Source organism: Pollachius pollachius (assembly GCF_949987615.1).
Source record: "Pollachius pollachius genome assembly, chromosome: 9".
Taxonomy (NCBI): domain Eukaryota; kingdom Metazoa; phylum Chordata; class Actinopteri; order Gadiformes; family Gadidae; genus Pollachius; species Pollachius pollachius.
Window position 1 is genome coordinate 2,307,413 of NC_136942.1, and position 25,463 is coordinate 2,332,875.

The 25,463-nt window shown below is 42.9% G+C and overlaps 3 protein-coding genes across 3 annotated transcripts; 2 read left to right on the top strand and 1 right to left on the bottom strand.

Annotated features, from left to right (window-relative positions):
* Nucleotides 1–1,498: 1,498 nt before the first annotated feature.
* Nucleotides 1,499–4,347, bottom strand: bend7 (BEN domain containing 7; the record flags this gene model as incomplete). Its single annotated transcript, XM_079742762.1, has 8 exons — nucleotides 1,499–1,622; nucleotides 1,716–1,829; nucleotides 1,909–2,026; nucleotides 2,242–2,349; nucleotides 2,785–2,903; nucleotides 2,994–3,110; nucleotides 3,419–3,559; nucleotides 4,284–4,347. 8 exons carry the CDS (start codon nucleotides 4,345–4,347, stop codon nucleotides 1,573–1,575), a joined length of 831 nt encoding a protein of 276 aa, XP_079598888.1. The 3' UTR covers nucleotides 1,499–1,572.
* A 940-nt stretch (nucleotides 4,348–5,287) lies between these two features.
* Nucleotides 5,288–11,443, top strand: prpf18 (PRP18 pre-mRNA processing factor 18 homolog (yeast)). The gene is made up of 10 exons (XM_079743900.1): nucleotides 5,288–5,448; nucleotides 5,950–6,027; nucleotides 7,690–7,788; nucleotides 7,897–8,010; nucleotides 8,152–8,298; nucleotides 8,820–8,888; nucleotides 9,001–9,141; nucleotides 9,236–9,307; nucleotides 10,065–10,220; nucleotides 10,857–11,443. Exons 1-10 carry the CDS (start codon nucleotides 5,383–5,385, stop codon nucleotides 10,935–10,937), a joined length of 1,023 nt encoding a protein of 340 aa, XP_079600026.1. The 5' UTR covers nucleotides 5,288–5,382; the 3' UTR covers nucleotides 10,938–11,443.
* A 9,043-nt stretch (nucleotides 11,444–20,486) lies between these two features.
* On the top strand, nucleotides 20,487–24,005 carry LOC307080420 (uncharacterized protein). Its single transcript, XM_079743111.1, has 3 exons — nucleotides 20,487–20,563; nucleotides 22,281–22,494; nucleotides 23,043–24,005. The coding sequence occupies exons 1-3, from the start codon at nucleotides 20,495–20,497 to the stop codon at nucleotides 23,219–23,221; spliced, it is 462 nt and encodes a 153-aa protein (XP_079599237.1). The 5' UTR covers nucleotides 20,487–20,494; the 3' UTR covers nucleotides 23,222–24,005.
* The last annotated feature ends 1,458 nt before the right edge of the window (nucleotides 24,006–25,463 follow it).

Genomic DNA, 25,463 nt, shown 5'->3' on the forward strand with positions numbered 1-25,463 from the left:
CGGTTACAAAAATCTAAACGCGATGTTATGTACCTTTAATTTAGAATGAAACACACCAAGAGCCATATAATCAACATTTAATTGATAAATCGGCTACGAATTGAACGAAAGTTACACATTGAGCAAATAGGGGGAGGCTTTGTCGGTCACAAAAATGATAATAAATTCGATAATCATTCGATAATCATTACAAGAACTATTAAAGAATGCCTAAAATAATTTAAAAAAAATGTTTCTGTATGCTGGTGCATGGAAGACACGCACTCAAAAAGACAAACGCGCAAAGGCACAATATAAATATTACGTGTACATTTACCTCATACAATTTAAAAATAGATTTTGACAGATTCAAAAGACGAAGTACTAAAATTAATATACTGCAATATAGAACAAGAGGGAATAGACCAGGGAGTTAGATATTTTGACAGGACAAACATATAGTTTGTTTTAAACACACCTATAACATTTAATGACAACTTACCACTGTCATTTTTTGTGGTGAATAACTAACCACACTTAATTAACTTTAACTAAAACAATCTGTTCTGCATAGTGGACTGTCTATCAAGATTAATCGTTTCTGCATTGGACCATTGTAGAGAACAATCAAACACTGAGCTTGATCTGAGGGGCCATCAGCAAGCATACAATTAGGCTATTAGGGGAAAATAAATATAAAGTACAGCCACAAGCAGCTATTGAGTTCAAGCTGACAAACTACCATTTACATCACATGACGTTGTGTAGGACATAGACCTACAGTGACTTAAACAGGCCCTTGGCCCAATGGCTGAAACTCACTAGCAGGTCACAAGCATGTTGAGCTAGCTGGAAACCCAATGTGCATAACCGTCAGTCTGATTGATGCCGAAAAGTGATTTGTGAATGGAAGTAAAGGCTATAGTCAATGTTGTAATCTTGTGATGTGACAAGATTAGAAATGCATTGGGATGATCTATAAGAATACTCCCGAACTCCACAAATAGAGTTGACTGGATAAACTGGGCCTGTTATTTGTTCAAAGGCACACTGGTAGCAATTGTTATAATTGTTAATATAGCGCCCCCTATTGGCCGACTCCACATTGCTCCGATTCTACAAGAGATTCAAACAGGGGTTTCAGGGAGCATTTGTTATCCGGCTGTAGCGGCAGGCACAGCTGGGTATAATCAGCAGAGATGATACAAAGGCAAACGGGAGATAGGGTATAGAGAGTTATATTAAAGGGGTTGCTGCACAGTGAGGGGGTAAATAGCTGACATTTTGGAACACTGCATGAGAATTTTAACGTGGCACTGAATACATGCACGTGATACACTCATGAAATGGAAAATGGATAGAAGAGGAACTTCCTAACGTTAGAAATCTGCGATAACAATACGGTGTGCCCAAGCGTACCTATCCACTGAATTCCACTGAATATCACTTATGGAATCATCAGAATCGGAGTATGTATCATTGTCGGGTAGGATTTAAAATACAAGGATTTTGTCTGTGTCAGCGATATACAGAAACAACATACAAAATAGAAAAATGTAATGCAAAGGGCAGTGTCACGCCATGTGCTACTGTTCATATGCAGGCTCTACTTGAGGAGGCTTTACCGGAGACATCTTCTGCATCTGGGAAAACGCAAAGAGCCAAGCATTAAGAGAACCACCATCAGCCATAAGATCATGTTATGCCTAGAAGAGTTGAATGGTTAAAAGACGCACCTCTTTTCAGCCTCCTCCTGGCAAGTTTGATCTGATCTTGAAGGATCTGGACCCAGTCTCGAGGTCCAGGGAGCTTCTCTATCCTATATGTAGTGCAGTACTTCTCTGTAAACCCTGGACACAAGGCAAAAATCACTGCAAGTCCCCTGTGCCGCCTACTAATTCTATTCCAATTATATTCTGTTGCTCTAACCTTTGATTGCTCCCACAATGTTTTGGTCAAGACCCTTGCGGTTGTCGTTAAGTCCTCGCTTTCTCTTGCCATTAGGTAAGGAGTTAGCTAAAATGCTATCATCAAAGAAAGCACACACCTATACAGAGATGTCGGTTAATACGATTATTATTGTATATTTTCTTTTACCAAACCGTAACTAATATGCATGGCTGTGCGAAGAAAACAAATTGTTCTACTTTTTGCTAATATTAAGCAATTATTAACTTGTTTTGTACAGTTTCCTATTTTAATTTATATTTCATAGGGTCTAAGCCTGGTGGATGGAACATGGATTTATGAAATAAAGCTCACCAGTTTCCGAAACAGCAGGCTGCCAGAGCGAGTGTAGTTAAGCAGGATGGAGTCTAGCTGAGCTTTAGGAATAAATACATCATATTCCTCTGCAAGACGCACAGCAGGCTCCAAGGAGAAAACAGATAGATCATAGGTCACATTAATAGTTCAAGTGACAAAATATCAGAAATACATCCAACCACTGAAATAATAGGATAACGGGTAGCTGTCGATGAATGGACTAAAATACTATTGAATATTTCTAAGTCCATTATCTTCTGAATATTTCCACTGAGACACACGACCTATAGTCTTGGGTTGACGGGAATGTTACAATACCTCTTTGGGTTGAGGTTCACCGGCTTCACTTAAGAGAGGAGTGTGTTGGTTGTTGGCAGCCATTGAAATGTTCTGCACTGCCAGTTTGATCTCCTCTGCGTGACACGAACTTCCTTTCTTGAAGCCATCAGAGTTTCTTGATTGCAGGGATGTGATCGGGGGTATCAGGGACACACAGGAGGGGGATCCAAGAGTGGAAACAGAAGCTCTTCGACCTGAAACATTCAGTGGGGTCATTTTGAAAACGGGCCTCCTCTTTCGGGCCCTGTGAAGAGGAGCCGGGCCGGGGACGAGGTAGGATGGTTGTGGTGACGCCGTCTGGTCCTGCTTCGCCAACGATGCTGGAAACACGTGGCATCAGAGGATTGATTCGGGTTACGTTCTGTTTCTAATCATTTCTGCCTGTTTGCTTTTTCGGTGTGCTTACTGACCTTGCTGAGTCTGCATTAGCCTCCTCATTGACCGTAGTTCCTGCAGAATGGCCTGCAGTGTGCCCTGACAGCTGTGCAGGCAGCACCGGCCTTCTGGTGAGGAGGGAGGGGCTTTATCTGAAGTGGTACAATAACGTGATAGAATGTGTTACACGGGTGCATTGTTTTTCCATCTAGATCCTTGCAGATGTAACCGGTAAAACATATTTTTCTGATTTATAAGCATGAAAGTCTACCATTAGCTTCATCCTTTGGCTGGTTTCGGATCCTGGGTGCCGTGGAGCAGGTGGTTTCTTGGGTATATCTTTGCCCATTGGCTACGGGGATAGGGCAGGGAGGTGAGGGCTCTGGTTCGGCTGCATGGGTCCAGTTATGGTTCTCTGGGAGATGGGGCAATGTGGCAGGTGGTTGTACCCAACAAGCACCACAGTCCTGAGGATCCTTTTTCAGGTCATCTCCTTTTGCCCCAGTACGCTGATACACCCTGCCTGTTTTATCACTCAGAAGTCTCATCATCCCTGTGATTTGTCTCTTGATCTCTGGGCCCGGTTCCTCTTCTTCCTCAGCTGAATGGAGAAGGGGCGAGGGTAGGAGGATTAAAAATTGATATGTATCTGCATAAGATTATTTTATTTTATAGCAGCATAGAGGTCATGCTAAGCTTATATACCTTCATCAACAGGAGAATCTTTAGACTCTTCGTTGGCATCTGTGCAACTGGAATTGACCAAAGGTTGGTCAACATCTAAAGAAAGAACATTTAAAAAATGTACAATGGAAAATAGCAGTAACGCATGCAAATAATAATAACTATAGTTATCTTAAACAGCACATGACGTAATAAATAAGGACATGTGACTTGTTCTGGTATGTGTTGTTACATCATCAACCAATAAGGCCTCCTTCTCATTCGATGCAGCTTCTACCACCTGTAGGTGGGGAAGTAGCTATATTGATGGATGTGCCTAAATATAGTTACCACACTGTAGCCTTGCAGGTGATTAGTTGGGGAATACATTATACTCTATAACAGTGTTATAGGCATTCTAAATAGCCCTATTATCCTTCTTTTTTTTAATTCTCCCGTATATCATATTTACATTGGATTTCACTGAGAGTAATACCAGACTTTTAATTGAAGATGCACATTTTCTAATTTATTGCATAGAAACAATGATGCTAGCGAAGTCGTAGTCGCCTCTTTTGTTTACAGTCGTCCCTGCTTTCATACTTAGCCAGTCACCCAGACAGAGGCGCGCATATTGCACGGTCTCGCAACCAGACGCCTACCTTCATCCGTGACCACTTTGAAGCTTTGTGACTTCCTTCTTCGCTTCCTTTCTCCGAACTCCATTTTAGGATTAATATGTAATCAGCCGTAGGTTCGGGAACCGATCTTCATAAAATGCAGTCACTGCATGTGTTACACTCACCCGGTATGCCCTATTAATCACTATTTTCCCCCCATCTGAGGTTCGATTCAGTCAACTGCAAATGCTCAGTCCTGATCTTTTTATCAAATAAAAATAAAGCTTTTAACTCGTGTCTTACATATTTCCACATCCAAGACCAGTCTGTTCTTCTGAATTTGATATGCAATAAATTAATTACTTTAATATTAATAAAATCGTCACATCCCTTCGCGCCACCTTATGGTGTGCTCTCAATTCACCACCACTGGCAAACATGTGCCCAATCACTGGCAAGCTTGCATTAAATCTGGGCTACAAACCAGATAATTAGTTAATGATTTGAGGTTTTGACCTTAAATTCTATTATTACAAACTACTATTAATAGCCTAGTAAATGATAATAATAATGACAACTTTATCAATAAAAAAACATTGGCAGCCTTGTTCGTAACATATTTAGGACAATATATTTACGCCTACCTACTATAAACTTATTTTTATCCTTGCAATAAAAGTTATGTCAAAAATATTTTTGAGAAAACTCAAACCTTAAGCTTTGAATTAAATTTAGTTAACAACCCGTTTCCTTTGTGACCAACCTTTTGACAGCTAGGCTACCTGTCACTAAAGCTATTTTTTAATGACCACAAAATAAATGTATTTCAAAATGCCCATGCAGCAGCAGATCATGACACATTTCGGTGTTTAATCAAAAAATGTTATTCCTGCGAGACATATGAAATCATTTTTTTATGAAAGAACATTTGTATTATTTTCTTATTGGATGACGACATGACGTATTAAACAGAAAAAACACCTGATAAAACCCCATGGATAAAATCAAGAAGACACGTGACCCTCCCGGACTTTAACTTCCGGGGCACTCTGTCGTCCACACTGTTGATTGCGTTCGACGACAACAGTATTCCCTTTTTTTGTGTGTTTGAGGTAAAGCGGAATGCTTTGAGTCTTTTGACATGGATGTCCTCAAGGCTGAGATCGAGAGGAAGAGAAAGTTGGTTGAAGACAAGGACCTCGTAAATGTGAGTTGTTTGTTGTGTTACTGTAACCCAACGTTAACTACGATGGTCAGCCATCTGCTACCACCCGTACGATTATGCCATCGAATAGTCCCCTTCATCAATATATATAATATATATATATATATATATGTGTCACGGCGTGCTAGCCGTTAAGCTAATGTTCGATTACATTACAAAATAAACTTGAATGCGGTTATTGAAATACGCGCAGACGGCAGTTTGTGGTGGCTATTTCTGTAACGTTACGGCTTCGAGCCTGACCATAACATGGTGGATCCTCGGGCCCAGGGAATCCATTCTTAGTTCCTTGTCGATCACTTCTCAGCACTTTTTTGTAAACACTGAACGAGTGTTTGACTGATGTCATAAAACTAAAAGAAGAATCCGAATGGTAGCCTTTTTCTCCATTTACATTTTTGATGATTTCCTAGCTATTCTTCGATATATCTATACCGGTATTGCATATTTGTTCATGTAATAACAAGACGTTTTTTTTCCCAGGGTACCAAGAGGTACTTCAAAAGAGCTGATCTTGCCCGTAAGGAAGAGAAAGATTATTACCAAAGATGTGGTAACAAAGTAAGTAAACAGCAACCCATAGACCAAAGGAGAGCAATCACTCACATAATATTGCAGATTATGTGTTTTGAATCAGCTTGATTGGTTTTAGATATTTGATTCTGTCAGCACAACAGAAATATTTATTCAACGATAATGAATACTATAACACAATGACAAGTAGAAAATGAGAACGCGTATTTGTGAGAAAACAATGACATCTGTGCAGTAAAATTAATCATACCAAACATACAATCAGAACAAACAATGGCTATTCACGTGTATAGAGGCCATTCTACATAATATAGCTACGGTTTTCCTATCCAAGCCTGCAATCTAACCTGTCACTATTGATCCTATCTCTGGGATTCATTTTGGTGTATTTTCCCCAAGATCAGAAGAAGCGCCAGAGTTGCTGTAGTGGTAACTTTAAACAAGCGTTTGTTTCTGTGTTTACTGTACCGTTTCTCTCCAACTTCTGTGTGCTGCCTGCGTCTGTAGGTTCAGCGACAGACCACTGAGCGCCAGGTATGGCATGGTAAAGTCATGATGGTAGACAGTGCATGAAGCAAGGAGAAGATGGACTCTATTTCCAAATGTCTCCCTTTCCTTGGCACCTTCTCTATTTACCCGCATTCAGGAATTATTATCCCAAATCATTGGCAAAATCAGAATGCCTTTGGATAGCATTTGGGGCCGTTGACGTCTGCTGTGCTTCTTTATTTGAGATTGGATGATCAGAGATTGAATACAGAACTCCCTTCAGTGTACTACTTTTACTAGCTAGCTGGTTTGAAAGTCATTAACATACAACATCAAGAGGCTATTAAAAGCTCTGCAAAGGCCAATCATGACGCTGTATAAGGCTAAGTTTGAGGCAAGTCTGGTTTATTTTAAAACATGCTACGTTTCCTTGCCAAAGAATTGTTATAACACGTCTACAACTACCTTTTTAAAATGAATGAAGGGAAGCAAGGAAAGGAAGCGTGGAGGAAAACTGAACTGGATTTCAGCATGATTCACTGAAATGGTTAAAAATCTGCAAATAACAAAAAATGCCCACTTATTGTTTTGCCTATTAGTCAGCAAAAGCAGCTGTTTTTCGTGTCATGTTTCTGTTTGTTTATCCACCACTTGTAAAGTGTGGCAGATTTTTGCATTTATTTGCAAAAACACTTGGCAAAATGCTTTAATGTTGCGCATTAAGCTCAGCAATAAGGTAGTATTGCACTGCAGTCTTCAAAACATTTTTTATACATTTTCAATATTAAAATGATGTTAATGTAGATTGTGATTTTCATGCCACAATCGGAGACGTGCATGTGCAAATGAATGCATGACATGGCATCATCAGAGAACATTTGAAATGAGCATAGTGTGACAGGACAAAAAAAGCATTTTTCATCGTCGTTGACATCCAGCTGGACTTTTATTTTTTAAATCTCAATATTTTTTGTCGTCCCTTTCTTTGCGCATGAATTCATTTCCACCCCAAGAGTTCCACCAGATTAGAGTCCTTCCAACCAGAAACCAAAATTGCAGATTGAATCCCCCCGCGCAGCAGCTTGAGAGTCCGTGTGTTCATGCGTGTGGGTGTGCCTGTGCTTACGTGTGCGGCGCCCGCGTGTTGGTTTAGGATACGGTTGTAAAACTCAATCTTCTACCGTGGGGGTTTCCCTCCAGGTGGCCAAGGTGGAGGAGGCACCAACCCCCTCGGCCATCCCGGTGATGGAACTGGAGCTCACGGAGGAGAAGTTACCGATGTCACTGTCCCGTCAAGAGGTGAGTCTCGAACCCTGACCTATCCCCATGCCCCCCTCTTCAGAAACATCCATCATCCACCTGTGCCTGTCTCTCACATGATGTATGTTTCTGCTGTCGCTCGGCTAGGTCATTCGGCGGATGAGAGAACGAGGTGAACCAATCCGTCTCTTCGGAGAGTCTGACTATGAAGCCTTCCAGAGACTCCGAAAGATTGAGATCCTGGCCCCAGAAGTCAATAAGGTAAGGGCCTCAGATAACCCATTGCTAACATGCTAATCGTGAATGTATCAAAATGGATGGGGAAATACCATTGTTATAGCTCTCATTCAACTCTTCTCTTGCGCTCTCTCTCTCTCTCGCTCTCTCGTTCGCTCTCTCTAGGGATTGAGGAACGACCTGAAAGCAGCCATGGACAAGATCGATCAGCAGTACCTGAATGAGATTGTCGGGGGGACAGAAGCGGGAGAAGTCGACACTCAGCATGATCTGAAAGTGCACGAGGAGCACACCACCATAGAAGAACTAGAGGTAAACACAGGGTCAATATCGTAGAGCTGGGCGATTAATCAAATTTTGATTGTGATTCCGATTTTAGCGTCAAACGATCACAACTCTAATATAATCGATTTTTAAATTTTTTTATTAGATGTTTTTAAGAAACAACTGGATACATATCTGTACATCATTTTAGATTTGAACATTTTCTTTTTGACCGTTTTGTTGTTTTCTTTAGGGCGAAATTTCAAAGTTTTCAGTGACAAAGTGTTTTTTGGGAGAGACATGCTGAATAAATACATCATGTTTTCAAACCCATAAATAATCGTTTGAATAATCCTGATTTCAATATTGACCTACATACATTAAAAAGGAATCAAAATAAGATACATATAACACTGTATAAATATTAAAATGAGGTTTTATATGTCAAAGTGACCATGTATTCAGAAGACTTGCACATAGGTATGTATCGTTCCTTGTACATAAGCAGCAGTAATGGTTCATCTGATTAGTTCAGCGTTGTTTGTAACGCTGAATCTTGTCTCTCTTAGGTTCTTGGTAAAACTCTTGGTACAGGAGATGATAGTGGTGACCAAGCTGTCATTGACAAAGTTCTGCAGGTAAGACGCTTTGAAATATGACCTCTAGAGGAAGCTGTTGCACAATATATATTGGTATGATACTTGTGTTTGTTTTCAAGTCCTGACAATAACCATAACCTGATTGTGGTAGTTCCTGCTGGGTGTTTGGGCCAAGGACCTGAACAGTAGAGAAGACCACGTGAAGCGCAGTGTCCAGGGCAAGCTGGCCAGCGCCACCCACTCCCAGACAGAGACCTACCTGAAGCCTCTCTTCAAAAAGCTGAGGAAGAAGGTAGCTTTCCTCAGAATTGCATTCATATCTGTTTACTTATTAGATTTATTGTTTGTTTCTTAAAAGAATTGCATGTTCACTGTCTGTCTTTCAGAACCTGCCCGCTGACATCAAGGAATCCATCACAGACATCATCAAATTCATGTTGGAAAGGGAGTATGTCAAGGTAAAATGATCCATTTGGAAATCGAAAACAACAGTGTAAGCACTGTATTTACACTGCTTACAAAAACAAACCCAATGTGTTGTTCTTGGGTGATCTACGGGTTGGAATAAAGGCTAAATGTTGAGATCACTCATGTTGTGAGTATTGAGGGGATGTGTTGAGTGTCTTCTGGATAGTACAGTTCAAATAAATTTTAAAGGGGACATATCATACCACCAGGTGTGAGTCACCTGACTTTGATGTAACATTAGCCGGTTTCTACACCGCTGAACAAGCCCTACTGTTCTAGTGTTGTCTATTATTGTAGCTTTATGGTGCTCAACCAGCCCCCAGTGACGCACAATGTTGTCAGCCTCTTGAAACAATTGGTAATGTCAAACAAAACAGTTTTTGCAAGTCTCCGTCCTCTATTTCAACAAAAAAAGGTTATTTTTATAGTTGGGGGAAATTGCTATTCCGGCCTTTAACTATCTACACTTGTACAATCTGATGCTGGGGGTTCTAGACAGTTTTCCTGTTTACACGGTAACTGGCCGTAACAATTTTCGCATGAAACAATTAATGCACCTAAGAGTCCATATTTACATCTTATCCAAAATGTTTCAAACTTTGTGCATTGAAGTCGAGATTTGGACCAGCATCAAAACGTCACCGCCATGTTACCCACGTCATCACAATTCATTTTAAGTAAGTTGTTTTATGGTTTGCTTGTCCTTCAACTGAGAATGCTGTATTTCTCCCCCCCCCCCCCTTCCAGGCCAATGATGCATACTTGCAGATGGCCATCGGTAATGCCCCCTGGCCTATTGGTGTGACCATGGTGGGGATCCACGCTCGTACAGGACGAGAAAAGATCTTCTCCAAACACGTGGCCCACGTTCTCAACGACGAGACGCAAAGAAAATACATCCAGGTGTGTGTGTGTGTGTGCGTGTGTGTTATTTCTGTGGTCAAATCAAGACAATGCAGTGTGCACTGATCGGAGTGATCTGCTATGAAGGGAAGGTGTGCATTGTTGCCGTTTCAGTATGGATGGGCAGCAAATATTAGGGCGCACTCACACTAGGCCATCTGTACCGTGCCCAAGTCCGTTTCACACCTGTACCGTGCTCAAGTACGACTGCGAAACGGACTTGGACACGGTACAGATGGCCTAGTGTGAGTGCGCCCTTAGTATCAAGGAAATAGAAACGTTTGAGCTTTTTGACATTAGCCAGCAGAGTGCGAGCATGACCTCGATAAAGGAATGTGTGGCGTTCCCAGAGTGCAAGTTGAATAACAACCCACTTCCTGTGTTCCTTTCATATCCTTTCCTGGGATATTTCATTTGTTATGTAAGCCCCTAGCCGTTGGAATGCACTGGAATACTCTCGCAAACTCTTTCGACGTAACCTTATGAAGGCGTTTCTAGAGCCGTGCTGTCATGTGTTGCTTTCTTGCTCATTCTTTGTGCGTTGCTCACGTTTTCCTTCTCTATGTTTGGTGCATTTATTTGAACGCATCGTCACGTTTCTTGTGCTTTACAACACCTATTTGAATGCCTCCTCAGGGACTGAAGAGGCTAATGACCAGCTGCCAGAAGCACTTCACTACAGATCCCTCCAAGTGTGTTGAGTACAACGCTCTGTAACCTCAACCACCCGCCTGTCCAACGCCGGAGGAAAGGCTTCAACATCCGTTCTGCATCATAGTCTGAGGATGGCTGAGCCCCGCTGTACATAGTCAGAATTCCAGCTCAGTTTGTGAACCCCCATTTCACCCTAAAGCATTGTACTCCTTTCGGCTCCCACAAAGAAGACTAAGTCATGCCTGCCAAATTTTGACAGTAGGTCAAATGTTCACCACGCCCCAGCCTACAGGCGTCTCTTCAGTAAAATGTTTGGGAAATGAAACGGGGAACTTGGAATTCAAATTCAATGGGTATCTAAAGGCTTGAGTATCTAAAGGTTAGTTGATTTCGATAGATGCATTTGCTACAGTCACTGTTTGGGCTCATTTTACGTTTTGCTCAAAATAACTACATTTGCTCACTTAGGCTTGTGCTTGCCTTACCTTTTTGTTTAAATGTTTTTCCACCAATACCGAATTACTTACCTGTGTGTAGCTGAATAATAAAGTACTTTTCAAGAAAATCTATTTCCAGAGAGACTTTTTGATTGTGTTGCACATGCCTGTAAGCTTCTTGGTACAACTTGAGTTTTGTTTAGACCGTTGAGTAAAAGGCCATCCAATTCACGTCAGACGTGCGATTAGACTGTTCAAACCATGCACTCAAAAGGTTTTTTTACGCACTGAAGATGGCGAAATCACACTGACCAGTGGTTGCTATGGTGATTTGTTCTGATCCTCGTAGATAATAGTTGGGTCCTCGGCCAACTTGCGTCACTAACTGAAGTCGGCTGTGGTACACGCGTCACTTTCCAAGACACTAGGAGACCATGAGGTGATAGTATGTCACTGCAATTATAAAAACATCTTTAAAAGCATACGATTCTTGGAAACCAGCATGGGATCATTTTAACAAGTGCGTATTTAACTCAAACAGCATGCACACAGTGCTAACAATTAAGCACTTACCTCTTCCTCTTGTAATGACAGCATCGCATGTGTCTTGTCATTTCTTAATTCAATTCGGCCTCAATGGCAATTTCTAGTAGCTACGGCCTTGGTTCGAAATCTACCGCTATCGAACTCTGAATGACAGGTGCTGAGTGAAAAGAGCAAATTTATATAGGTACAAAAAGGAAATCAATTGTTACATGTAATACAATTAGGGCTATGCATATGATAGTTTGGACTTTGTCAAAAGGCCCTAGTTTGTTTTTACAATACGGAAGATTTGTAGCCATATTTCATGACCTGACTTGCTAGACGATATGTTACTCTCTTTTCTCTTACGGATATAGGCGGTGTGAGAGTTTAACTATCATTTCAATGTCCCCTGAGATATTCAGTTTAATTAAATTATAATTATGTAAAGTAAAAAATACATTTCGCAAATATGCTGTTTGTACTCTCTAACCCCTATGCTCTGCAATCAGCTAGCAACAACTCAATTTAAGATAATTCTCAGATTGAACAGACTTTACGTGCCAAATAAACTGATGAATGGCTTCTGTTATAATTTTGCTCTGCTCAAGGTTGCGATAGAGATCATAGAGATACTTTAGATTCATTCTGATTACTGTTCATTTATTTATTTATCATTTGTATAATAGCAATTGTTTATTATTGTTTACCAATTCATGTAATGCAATGTTCAAGTGCCTCAGCAACATCACATTACATAACATTACCTTTATTTAACTGACGCTTTTATCCAAAGCAACTTATAATAAAACCATAATGATACAACCCAGAAATCCTTTGTAGTACATACTTAATTAAATGAACAAACTGCTTCAAGTGCTTAATTTGAGATACAAGAGACGGATAGTGTTGTCATTTTTCTTATTTCTCAGTTTTAGTTCTCAGTCTGCCGCGGAGAGGGGGGCAGGTTTCTGCTGTCATGATTTCATTGGGGGGCTCGTTCCACCATGGTGGAGCCAGGACAGCAAACAATCAGGATTTTGTTGGGCCACAGCTGGGACCACCTCGCAGTGAGGGAGTAGCAGAAATTTGTCCGTTGCTAAGCATAGCAGAGAGGATGGGTTGTAGAATTTGACCATGTCCTTAATGTAGAATGGGCCTTAGCCAATCGCAGCAAGGAAGGCATGTACAAGTGATTTGAATCGGGTTCGACCAGGCACCGGTAGCCATTGCAGAGTGCAGAGGAGTGCTGTACTGGGGGAGACCTTGGAAATGTTGTAGAGATGTTGGCAGCGAAGGAAAGGTGGTCATCCAGTGTCACGCCAAGGATCCTTGCCGTACAAGCCGCAGACACCACAGAGTTCTCAATATGATGGAGAGGTTGTTGATGGGAAACGCCCTTGAAGGAAGGGCATCCCAGTCATGTCAAGATGGAGCCTCAGGTGGTGTTTGAGCCTCATAATAAGCCATACCTTAAAAATACATTATTAGTTATGGGTCATCTGCATAGCTGTGGAAGGAAAAGCCATGTGAATGAATGACAAAACCAATGACTTGGTGTACAGAGAGACGCGGAGGGGATCCACAATGGAACCCTGAGGAACCCCAGGAGTGAGACTTAAAGGTTCAGACACAGATTAGTTCAAGGTAACCCTGTAGGTGGGATCCTTAAGGTAGGACATGAACCGGGACAGTACATATCCCGATCCCAGTATTTGGAGGGTGGAGAGGAAGATCTGGTGGTTCACTGCGTGTGTCCGATGCTGCCGAAAGGTCCAGCTGAATGACCACGGAGGAGAGTGATGCTCTTCCAGCAGTGTGTAACACAAGTAACACATATTAGTAACACATATTATATAACATTTATATATGTTCTGCAAATGAAGCCTGTATTGAATTGAATTGAGGTTCGTAGATCTCCTAAATACACTGATAGAAGAAACATTGAATAGGCTGACCGCATGATGATCTTCGTAGCGTTCTCCTCACAATCCTAAGTCGTTCTCTGCTCTCTTCACGGACCATCCCAGGGGCACCTGGATAAACAGAAGGTCAAAGGGGCAGTGCATTATACAGGGAGGAACCGCAAATGGCATGAAGCTTGGAGAAAGCTCTCCTTTCAACAGACCTTCCCTCTGTTCGGCACACACACAGCCATGGCAACACACACAGGTCTTGTAGTGGCAGTGTGTGTGTGATTGTGATTGTGTGTGTGTGTGTGTGTGTGTGTGTGTGTGTGTGTGTTTGCATGTGCCTGTTTGTGTTTGCGTGAATTTTTCTGTGTTTATCAACCTCCAACCTCAACACTATCATTTTAAGATGTTCATTATTCTAAATGACAGCTGGGTCATTTTGCCTGGTTGGTTACCTGGCAACTACTTGCTTGTTTACCATTAACCGGAAGGTCTTTGTCTGCGAGCCTCAAGGCCAGGCGGATATTTTTTAATTAGTGACGTATTCTAGTGACTCATTCTAACAAGTTAAGCTCCATATGGTCTTTATGGGACACATAACTTTCTAGATTTGGAAATCAACAGGACCTGCTTTAATGATCACGCACAGACAGACCTCTCTCTCTCTCTCTCTCTCTCTCTCTCTCTCTCTCTCTCTCTCTCTCTCTCTCTCTCTCTCTCCATGGGTCATATTCTAAATACCGAGGCGTATACTGATGTCATGACGCTAGTCATAGTGTCTACGAGACGGGGCTCAAAGGTCAGCATGATATATTTAAATCGCGTTTAGCTGGTAATTGGATGTGATTTGTAACGGCGTCAGCTGCAGTTATAGCCACACCTGCAGCGGTCAAACAACATAGACAACATATTCATTTCTAAATGTTTGTATGGCAAAATTGTATATCCTTTTTTAATCAACGTTTATCTATTAATGGCACGGGGCTTACAATTATAATCAGATGATCAACGTATAGGGTAAACCGTGCTGGGATATGCCTATACCCCCTGGTGGCTGATAGCCTATGTTGCTGTTATATTGGTTGTCAATTCCCTCCCAAAGGAGGGAAGTGAGGAGGTGCGAGTGGGCGGGTAAGATCTGTCTGAAACGGCGAATCAATACTTTATTATGCCTCTAACAGCTCCGCAATCTGTGCTGCGCAAACTAGCTGACCGGGGGTTAGTTGGTTTTCTGTTGTGTAAACTAATAGTGGCTACCTGCACACTCGGAAATCGTGAACTTTCTTTGCACTCTGCGGGCGCCTAGCACCCGGTTCTGCATGTCTTGGGGCAGGCTTCGAGACGGAGCACACCACGTACCACGTTTGGCACAACAACCGCTGACTTGAACGCACAGCATGGGCGGGGAACCCCCTGGAGAGAGCAGCAGCAGTGGCAGCGTCGGCGAAAGTGGACAGGAGCAGTACCAGGCTTTAGCCTTCGACACCGCCGTCAGTACTCTGGTGGCTGTAGCCGTGTACGTGGTGGTCAAAGTCAGCCTGGACGGCTTCAGACAGTGGCGCTCCAAGATCTCCGTGTTAGTAGTGGGCTCGGGACCGATCGGCCTGACCGCCGCGTTGGTCGCTGTCCGCTCGGGGAAGGTGCTGAAGCTGACACTGCTGGACGAGCGGTGCCGGAGCGCCCTGCTCTGCCGGCCACAGCAGATCGCCCTGGACCCCCGCAGCGTGGGGTTTCTGCTGGGCTTAGGGGTGGACTTTGATAACATGGAGGGGTGCTGGCACAACGAGCACTTTTTCACCAAGATCGGGGTGTTTCAGGAGTATTTGTTGAGCATCTTGGAGCAGAAGAAGCAGAAGGTCGACGTCCGTGTACAGCTGGGAACCAAGGTAGTCTCTTTTCTTGGCGGTTGTAGAGTTGATAGACGATATGCGATTTCGATGTTTTTCTTTCGAGGGAGGGAGAAAATGACAGAGAATGGGAAAGACCGGGAGAGAGGAAGGGAGAGAGAGACTGACCGCCAGACAGATGGACTGACCTGCAAACAAACAGAGAGGGCACTACATTTAGCGAATGAGAGAGGGGGCACACTATATTTAGGGAGAGAGACATTCAACTTAAATTTCTCATTGTGTCTCAAACATTTGTCCTTACCAACTGGCCACAAAGCCAGGTATCTTTTTGCAAATGCTTTGCACAGTTACTATTGAGAAAAGAAAAACCTAATATAAAAGATTAAATTGCCCCATAAGCTTTTTATTTCTCACGTACACTCTATGATCTGTATTTCTAATCCAGCCTTGATGTTAGCCTATGTTGGATATAGCCTGTTATGTAATCCGCTCGGAGATCTGAAGGAAAACAAACCTTTAAGAGGATTATTTAGACTATAGTAAAATCAAATTGAACAGATGTTATCTGAAAGGATTTGGGTGTTATCATTAAACACGTGTTTCGATTTTAAAAAAACGAATCGCATTCACATTTTAAAGGTCACCCTAATGAATCGCAATTGCATACTTTCTTGGCCACTTTAGATTCCAACAAGCCAATTATTTTTTTCATTGGTTGATAGCATCTTATGACGAAAACAATCATGTTTTAGGTCTTACTGGGAATTCCAAATAAGAGATAAGAAAAACATTCGGCTCTCAAGTAGCATTTCTCGCTGAAATTGGTTGACATCTAATTTGTGAACATGGCGATAGTAACTATGGTGACATGAGATGTTTGTTGCATGGCCAATGGCATGAGTCTCATTTTTCATTGAATGACGTTTATTACTACTTTAATTAAAATGATTGATTATTATTAGGGTTGGAGGGATGGCTTGGCAACTCATTTCCATCACAGAATTTTTATAAATAACTCAAATGTGTTTTTTGTATTTAACCCACAGTGGCATCGAAACAGAGGCGCACAGACAATCTATATTGACAACAAAAGAATTGTGTAGAGATTTGACCAATATTAATCCCCTCTTCTGGCTGATCTGGCTTCTCCTTCCTTTATTTCTCAAGTACAACCCTAAGAGACACAGGACAGCTTCCTTTGATCACAGTCCACCTCCATTCCATTTAAATTCACTGCCAACTCACTCCCCTGATATACGAGCGGCCATTGCATTTGATGGGTGTCCTGTTTCTCTCTTTGGCTTGCCAGGATGTCTTTTGATGCAAATATAGCTCTCTTGAATAACTGTCCTCAGTCATACACATCGTTCTTGGACTGCTGATGAGTCATGCCAAACTGAGTCCTTCTCTGTATACCTGCCTTACTATACTTCTGCAGAACCAGGGAGAGTCACTGATCCATGCACAGGGACTACAGGGACGTTCTCTAGGGAGGACCAGTGCAGAAGGCACAAGATGCCCTTAAACAATCCCAGAAGTAGGCAGCGGACACAGCTGTGTGGCTCCTTTGGTACAGAGTATATACTGCAATGCAAAGAAACAAGATGGTTGGGGGGGGGGGATGGTGAACCAATCACCGATGAGTATGAGCAGGGACGCTTTCAACTGCTCCACTAATGCGGCCCTCCTCCTGTCCTCCTCCCGCCAATCAGTTTACCGAGGAGTACCTCCACCGCCTCCCGCGGCCCCAGTGGCCCCGGGTGCTGGTGGTGGCCGACGGCTCGTGTGGGGATTCCTGCTCCGTGCTGGGCATCAGCTCAGACTACACAGTGGAGTCCTGCCGGGCCTACGGGGCCAACGCCACCATCGAGAGGCTGGACCAGAGACAGGTCCGCAGGAACGCACACACGGGACATAGGATGTACACCCACTTATGTACATGATATATGATTCGTACCCATTATGTACATGATGCGTCACACTAGGGCACGCATGCAGGAACACACACACTCACGCAAACGCAGAAGCACACACGCGCACACATGCACACAAGCACACACACACACACACACACATGCACTCACGCAAACACGGGAAGCACACACACACATGCACGCACACACACACAAACGAACACACACACTCACGCAAACACAGAAGCACACACGCGCACACATACACACAAGCGCACACACACACACACGCAAACACGGGAAGCACACACACACACACACATGCACGCACACACACGAACGAACACACACACTCACGCAAACACAGAAGCACACACACACACACACAAACAAGCACACACACACACACGCACACACGCACTCACGCAAACACAGAAGCACACACATGCACACACACTTGCAACTAATGCACACAGACTAGACCAGAATTCTAAAATAGAAAGTTAAACCCAAAACGGCACCCCATAGAGACATGTCTGGAGAAACACGTGCACCCCCCCCCCCCCCCCCCCCCCCCCCCCACACACACACACACACACACACACACACACACACACAAACACACACACACTAATGTACTAATGGAGGCAATAGCTAGTCTTCACACGCTGGGTTGGGTAGCAGGTAAACAGGGCGGATAACCGACACAGGATATTGCAAGGTAAACCTTCCTTTATCTGACCCCATGGAGCTGATCTGGGTAAACAGCCCGCGCTGTGCAAACATCCCCCGTCAGCCAACAGGGGAGATACTCTCTTAATACCAACAGCCAGATTTTACCACAGTGTCACATCCCTCTAGTGCCAGCTGCCATAAACATCCTCGTAAGCCTGGCAGCAGCTGTTTTACCGATGTTGTGTCATAATAAATCTATATTTAACCATGGCCCCAGGTCAATCAGTTATTCTATCGCTTTGGTCTGAAATCATGTTTCGATATTCATTGACTGTGAGGCAATTTGCTGGTGTTTTACCACCAAGTGTTGAACCAGATGGTAGGGTGACAAAGTCAGCTTCGCCGCTGTGTACACACACGCCTACTGATGCTTCTGTACACATCTTCAGCGACGTTCCCGCACTCATCGGGTGTTTCCTGCCCGTCCACATCATACCGGGATGTATTATCACTATCATTTCAAGCCATATCAAGTCTTACACTTTAAAATGTCTACGAATGAAACCCAGAACAATATATTGCAGACCTGAAACCGAACACATACCTGTTCTTGTTGTTTTGAAGCAATGTGTGTGTGTGTTTGTGTGTGTATGTGTGCGCAAATACCAGTGCTTACCAGATGACCTGAGATGATACCCAGGCTGCGGTTCCGGTCAGCATGCAGAAAACGCCTCCTCTCGGGGGGAGGGGGAGGGGGGGGGGGGCAGGGGGGTGTTACTGTGTCGTATATTTTTATTGTTTCTCTTCCTCCTCCTCTCTGGCCATTTCCTGCTGTTATTGAATTTACCTCCCTCGACATGACCTTGTTATTCAAGGCTATTCTATCTTCTTCATGCCCTCTCATGCTCATAATACCGAATCCCTCCGCCCTATCTCTTCCTATATCTGTCTCTCAGCCCACCGAGAGATATGCTGTTAATGTAATTGGCATGAATTGTGGGACGAAAAAAAAGGCCAATTGCCAATAGCTTTGACAAGGATATTTACTAAATAGACGTGCTCACTGCCCACTGTTCTGATGACAGTAATACACACAGAAATTATATCTGTTGAGAAGCGAATAGGTGGCAGTTGAGTGAAAGGGACAGTTAATATATTATTTCACGTTGTTTCGAACGTAACCAAACCTTGCCAGTAATCTTTCCTAACCCAGTCTAATCTAACCTAGATTAGATGTTGGATCCAGCAGTCCCGCTATGTTGATTCAGAACCTCTGGGGTGAACCACAGAGCCTGGGCCAGGAACCAAAAACTACATGGGGAAGAGATACCCCTTGTTTCCCCATTAAGGAGATATTATGCATAAAAAAACAACGTCAATATAATAATAATAATTATCATTATTATAATAATAGATCAAATTTATATAGCGCTTTTCCCAGTGCTCAAAGACGCTTCACAATCGCTGCATAGGCTAAATCATAAGAAACGAAAGAAGAAAAAAAAGAAAAGCTAAACAAAACAAACGTAAACAATTAAAAGTTTAAAGGTTTAAAGCAAGGGTGAAAAGGTGTGTTTTAAGGGCAGTTTTGAAAGATGAAAGAGTGTTGGCATTGCGGATGTCATTGGGTAGGGCATTCAAGAGGGCGGGGGCGGCTGCAGCAAAGCCTCTGTGAAGGGATGAAGCTTTCAGAAGGGGATTTTAACGAGTGATTATCTACAAGGGCTAGTCTACGCCGTCTACACGCTCATTTGAAACCTTTACAGACACCATTGGACAATTTACAAGTGATGACTAACTTTGTGTTCACCGATTATGCACTAACAGATCCCCAGCTCCAGCAACAAGATTGTTTGAAACAAATACGAAACAAAGAACAGCTGTCTGCTGTCAGACTTAATGTAAAATCCTAATTCTGAGAATAAACCCAACCTAACCTTACCAAACCTAACCTAACCCATAGTAACATTTTCTTACCGGACCTAACCTTACCTCATTTTATCTTATCTAACCTAATTTAGAGTTACTTTTTTTTTTTCACACAACCTCACCTCATCTAATCTCACGGACACCCACGGACCTAATCTAAACTCTCCTAACTGGACCTAAACCGAGCCTCCCCTAACCTCTAACCTGTAATCTAATGGATCCGATGCTCGCCTCCAGGTGCCCACCCCAGAGATCCGAGCTCACCGGCTGTACTTTGACCTGTCGGCCTATGGGGTGGAAGCGCTCAGGGACCACAAGAACCACGCCTCCAAGCCCGGCTTCCACTTGAAGATCTACGGAACCTTCCGGAGCCGCTACATGGCGCTGGTCTGCCCGGCCTCCGACACCAAGATGGTGCGCTTCCTGTGTCACACCGCCAACGCCTCGGTGAGTACCCGGTCACGAGCGTTCTTGTGCTTCTACGGGGTTAAGTTTAGGTTTAAAGGGCCGTACAGGTCTGGGTGATTAAACCACGGTCAGGTCTCTCCTGGCGGCAGTGAAAGTGGACGTGCTAGCTGTCGGTTCAACTGTGGCGAGAGCGATGGTATATTCGCCCACAGTGGTATTATCCTGTTAGTAAAAACGTTAGTTACTTGTGCTTGATTCCTATTGGAACACTTTATACTTCAACCGTATTAGTTCAAAAGCAAATCCCCTCCTTTGTTTCTGCTTATCTTGTTCTCTAGCTCTGCTCAACTGAAGATCAGAAAGGCCGTTCCTATGGTTGCGGAGTATTATTGACATAGTTTACATATTGAACATCATTGGATTAAATATTGTTTTGTAAATCCTAGCTATTTTAAAGTGAACGATTTTAATTCAACAGGAATTTAGGAGAAATTGTGTGTTTATATTCAGAGATAGTATTTAAAATGGGTTGAGGACTACTTGCTGTTATTCAACAAAATACAACAGGATTGGTTTGATGATTGTGGGGCCATTGTTGATTCTGATGTTTTGTGTTCGGCTCATTTTGGATAAAAATAAAACATCCCGATCTACAAATGATTTCCCTCAAAAAGTCTAGCTCACATTGAAGAGATATTTATAGTTTTAACAATACATGAGGATTAGCAACAATTCTTTCAGCTGAACAAGACTCCTGATTTGTTATTCTCCTTTCAGGAAATTGCTGAGTGCCCGATTGTGCTCATGCATTAATTACTGTGTGTGTGTGTGTTTGTGCGTGTGTGTGCGTGGTGTGTGTGTGTGTCTGCGTGTGTCTTTGTTTTTGCTTGTGTGTGTGTGTCTGTGTGTGTCCCTCAATCCTTGTCTTTATTCAATGCTTTTGAAGCAATGTGTTTAAGTGTGTGGAGTAGCCCAGCAGCCCTTCCATACTGAGTAGCTCACAGCAGAACCCACAGGTGCAGAAACAGCCATTGTTGGGTCTCTTGTTGCTAAGTGGGTGGCTATCTGCAAGCACCGTTACTTGGTAACAGATAAATGCTGTAGAATTGGTCAAAGGCGATTGAGAGAGAGAGAGAGAGAGAGAGAGAGAGAGAGAGAGAGAGAGAGAGAGAGAGAGAGAGAGAGAGAGAGAGAGAGAGAGACTGAGTGAGATAGAGAGAGCGAGTGAGAGAGAGAGAGACAGAGACAGAGATAGAGCGCGAGAGAGACTGAAAGATATGGACTGTGTCACAACCAATACCTGGCATGATCCACATAATTGATGTGGAGGAAGTTGCTTATTAAAGGTCACGATTAACAAGAATCTTCTTTCTTATTTCTCCTGGTTGCTGCTTCCCTGTCAGTGACAGTTCCGGTGGGGGTGCATACGCACTGTGCACCGTGAAACAAAGCCAGAATGATCTGCCCTCATCAGCCATCCTGGGTCGATTTACTATCCAGACTAATGGGAGAATGTATATGATCATACAATAATCACTTAGAAATACAGATTAAGGTGAAGATGGAAACATTATGATTTCATATTGAATGACCATAACAATTAGGTCCACCACATTGGACCACGCCATCGGGGGAAACATCGTTGAATAGATTCGGAATCCCCAAGCCGCGCATCTCCGTGGTTCACTAACGGACTCCATTAAAAAATGAACGACCATCGGGCTAAATCTTTGGCTTTGGTGTTTCCCCCCCGCAGATCATGAAGAACATCTTCCACCAGTCCTTCAACGCCTACAAGACGGACATCGAGCCGCGGCTCAGCGACCTCACGCTGCGGCGCCTGCAGTGCAGCCGCCGCCTCTTCGAGGTGCAGCTGTCGCACCGCCACGTCAGCGCGGCCTACATCCAGGGGGACAACGTGGCCGTCACCGTGGAGGGCGAAGCCGCCCGCGTCCTCAACTTTGACACAGGTGTGTGTGCGAGGGGGGGGGGGGGGGGGGGGGGGGGGGGGGGGGGGGCGTGCGAAGGGATGACGTCATGACGGGAGTGTTGCGTCCAGTCGAGGCGAGGTGTTTGTGACGCGCACCGGCGAGCGAGTGTGAACGCAAGAAAGGACTCGGATGAGGGCCGTGCAGGAAAGCGATCTGAAAGCATCGTGTGAACGCAGGAAGCACACTGATGACTCAAATGGATGCCCGGGTAAAGCAGGAGTATGAATAGTGTATGTAGTGGACAGAGTGGAACATAGCAACGAGTGCATTATAATCCATGGCACACACGTGACATGCATGCATGGACAAAATGCATTGATGGAGAATGGACAAAGGAATACATTTCCATTACAAAGGAATGTGTGTGTGACTGAATTTAGCAGTGCTTGACTTTCTTCTTTCTTGATTTTACTCCCTCCTCTCCTCTCCTTCCCTCTCCTCTCCTCTCCTTCCCTCTCCTCTGTTCTCCTCTCCTTCCCTCTCTTCTCCTCTCCTCTCTCCTTTCCTCTTCTCTCCTCTCCTCTCAGGTTGTGGTGTGAATCTGGGCATGCGCGGTCTTGAGTCTCTGAAAACGTTTATCTACAAGACGGCCACAGCTGTCGATCAGAACGACGTTTTAGAAGCACTGGCCGCTAAAATTCAACATTCCCGGCAGGTATCAGAGACCTTCAAGCAGACGGGCCTGTTAGAGTCCATGTACGAGTAGGCCTCGAAGCTTGTGAAGAACCGATATCGCCACCTTGTGGTGAGATGAGTGCTACTGCACTACAATGTTGATAAAATGTCTGTATCAGTGCTGTGATGAGTCTTATGTTTACTGAATCGAAATATGGGTAAAAAAATATTATACAGCATAACATACAACCAAAGCAACAAGACAAAAGGTAAATGGACTGCATTTATTTGGCGCGCTCCTTAACAGTGGCCACTCATAGCGCTTTACAATTATTGCGTAATATTCACCCATTCATACACACATTTACGGTGTCACCAATGGAAGGTGACAGTTAGGAGCAGTTAGGGTGAGGCGTCTTGCTCAGGGACACTTCGACTCTCAGCTAGGAGCAGGGATCGAACTTTCCGGTTACAAGTCAACCCGCTGTAACTCCTGAGCCACTGCCTCCCAACTTGGTTAGTTAAGGGACATTAACCAACAGTTCATCGCAACTAAAAATATTTTCATAAAAGAATATCAAGATTAGCCTTTTTCTTTTTTTGTTCCCTACAGTGGCAATTATATTTTTTTTAACTTATTTTTTTATTCATTGTTCAACTACGTTGGGGAACCTTTGTATAGTCATTTCTTATAAACTGTCTTGATGTTGCTTCGCTTAACTAAAATGTCATTGTGCTATACTTTTCTTAGTGACAGATTAGAAAAATGCAGTTTCAGCTGTTAATGTAATAATTGCACACTGGCCAGATATTTATTTGGGTTAGGATTAGGTTAGGTAAATGAACCGATAGCAACACCTTAGTTTATATAAAATGTGTTATCATTGCAGGTGTACACCAGTTGGTGCTGTACCTAGTTCCTATGTAGGACCTATATATGGGACCAGATAATATATATCTAAGTTGTATTTATGAGTCCCTATAATGGCTGGGGTCAGAGGTTAAAGTGCCACAAAATAACATGTCAGTGCCAGTCATCTGAATAAAAACAAGATGAAGATTGTATTATTTCTATGAAATCGGTTTATTTGTTTAATAAAATTATTTTCAGCCATATATGCATCTTTATTTGTGTGTGGACATTGATCGAACATGGGTTGTTTATGTGGATAAAGTTCTTAAGGCAAGAACAATTGATACCAGTAGATTTTTTACAATTCCGTTGGGTCATTGTAAGTTGAACACTGCTGCCCTCTAGTGGTTCCAGTACATTTAGTAATTTAACATTCATTTTTACAGCTGGTCGTCACCTCAGAAACCTGTTCAGCAGAGTTCAAATATAATTCATACATTCCAGATTGTTATGATTTTTTTATTGACTAATTATACCGATATTGATCAATCATCCAACTTCAATTGGAACTGTCACATGGCTGAAGTTATCGTAATATTGTATGAGTCATTGCTGTCTCCTCACGTGTATAATTGATTAGCTATCTCTATATGAATCATAAACGTATAACTAACTCAACTTTTTTTTCTATATCGCTGCATCAATTATGAAAGGGCTGCAACTATTTAAGTTAAATCGAAGGAATCAAAAAAATGCCGGGATCATATGAAAACATTAAATAAATTTAAAATAAAACAATTTGCAAATTATTATGCAAATAATCATAAATAAAATTAAGATTGTGTATGATCTAAGATTTTATTTAACAACATATTAGATATAATGTATATCTTATTATATCAACATGTGTACAACAGACATGTTGTGGGTTATATACATTGTTGGGACTAACACGTTATTAAGTAGCGCATTACGTTACTTTTGCGGTAACGAGCACTGTAACTAATTACTTTGTCAAAATCAGTAACGCGTTTATCGTTACTTCGATTTAAACAGGCTCGTTACTCGTTACCTCACGTGCATAACGCAGGACTAGTTTCCGTGGTGGACATGAAGCGGACGTGAGTCACGTGACGCGCAAGTAAATGAATTAAAACGATGGCGGCAGTCGACGACAGTCAAGGCGTTGCATTTCTCATGGAAATATGCACATTATTTTTCCTTTCTGACGGTAAAAGACATAAGGAATATTTTGGTGACCTGTCATCTATGTGATGGTTCGAAAACTCTAGCCACATCAAAAACTAGCAATTCTAATCTGATGAAACATCTTCAGAAACAACACGCATCTACCAAGCTAGTTGAAAAAGACCCTGAAGGTAACACAGGTGATGCTGCTGCTAACGTCAGCTCCGCCGACGCTAAAGGAGAAGCCACTCCAGCCAAACAACGAAAGCTTGATTTTACAAAGCCTGTTGCA

Coding starts and splice junctions, on each gene's coding strand:
- prpf18 (XM_079743900.1), top strand. CDS start 5,383: ATGGATGTCCTCAAGGCTGAGATCGAGAGGAAGAGAAAGTTGGTTGAA. Junction 8,011..8,151: donor TGGCCCCAGAAGTCAATAAG/GTAAGGGCCTCA, acceptor CGCTCTCTCTAG/GGATTGAGGAACGACCTGAA. Junction 8,889..9,000: donor TCATTGACAAAGTTCTGCAG/GTAAGACGCTTT, acceptor TGATTGTGGTAG/TTCCTGCTGGGTGTTTGGGC.
- LOC307080420 (XM_079743111.1), top strand. CDS start 20,495: ATGGCGCTGGTCTGCCCGGCCTCCGACACCAAGATGGTGCGCTTCCTG. Junction 20,564..22,280: donor GTCACACCGCCAACGCCTCG/GTGAGTACCCGG, acceptor TCCCCCCCGCAG/ATCATGAAGAACATCTTCCA. Junction 22,495..23,042: donor CGTCCTCAACTTTGACACAG/GTGTGTGTGCGA, acceptor CTCTCCTCTCAG/GTTGTGGTGTGAATCTGGGC.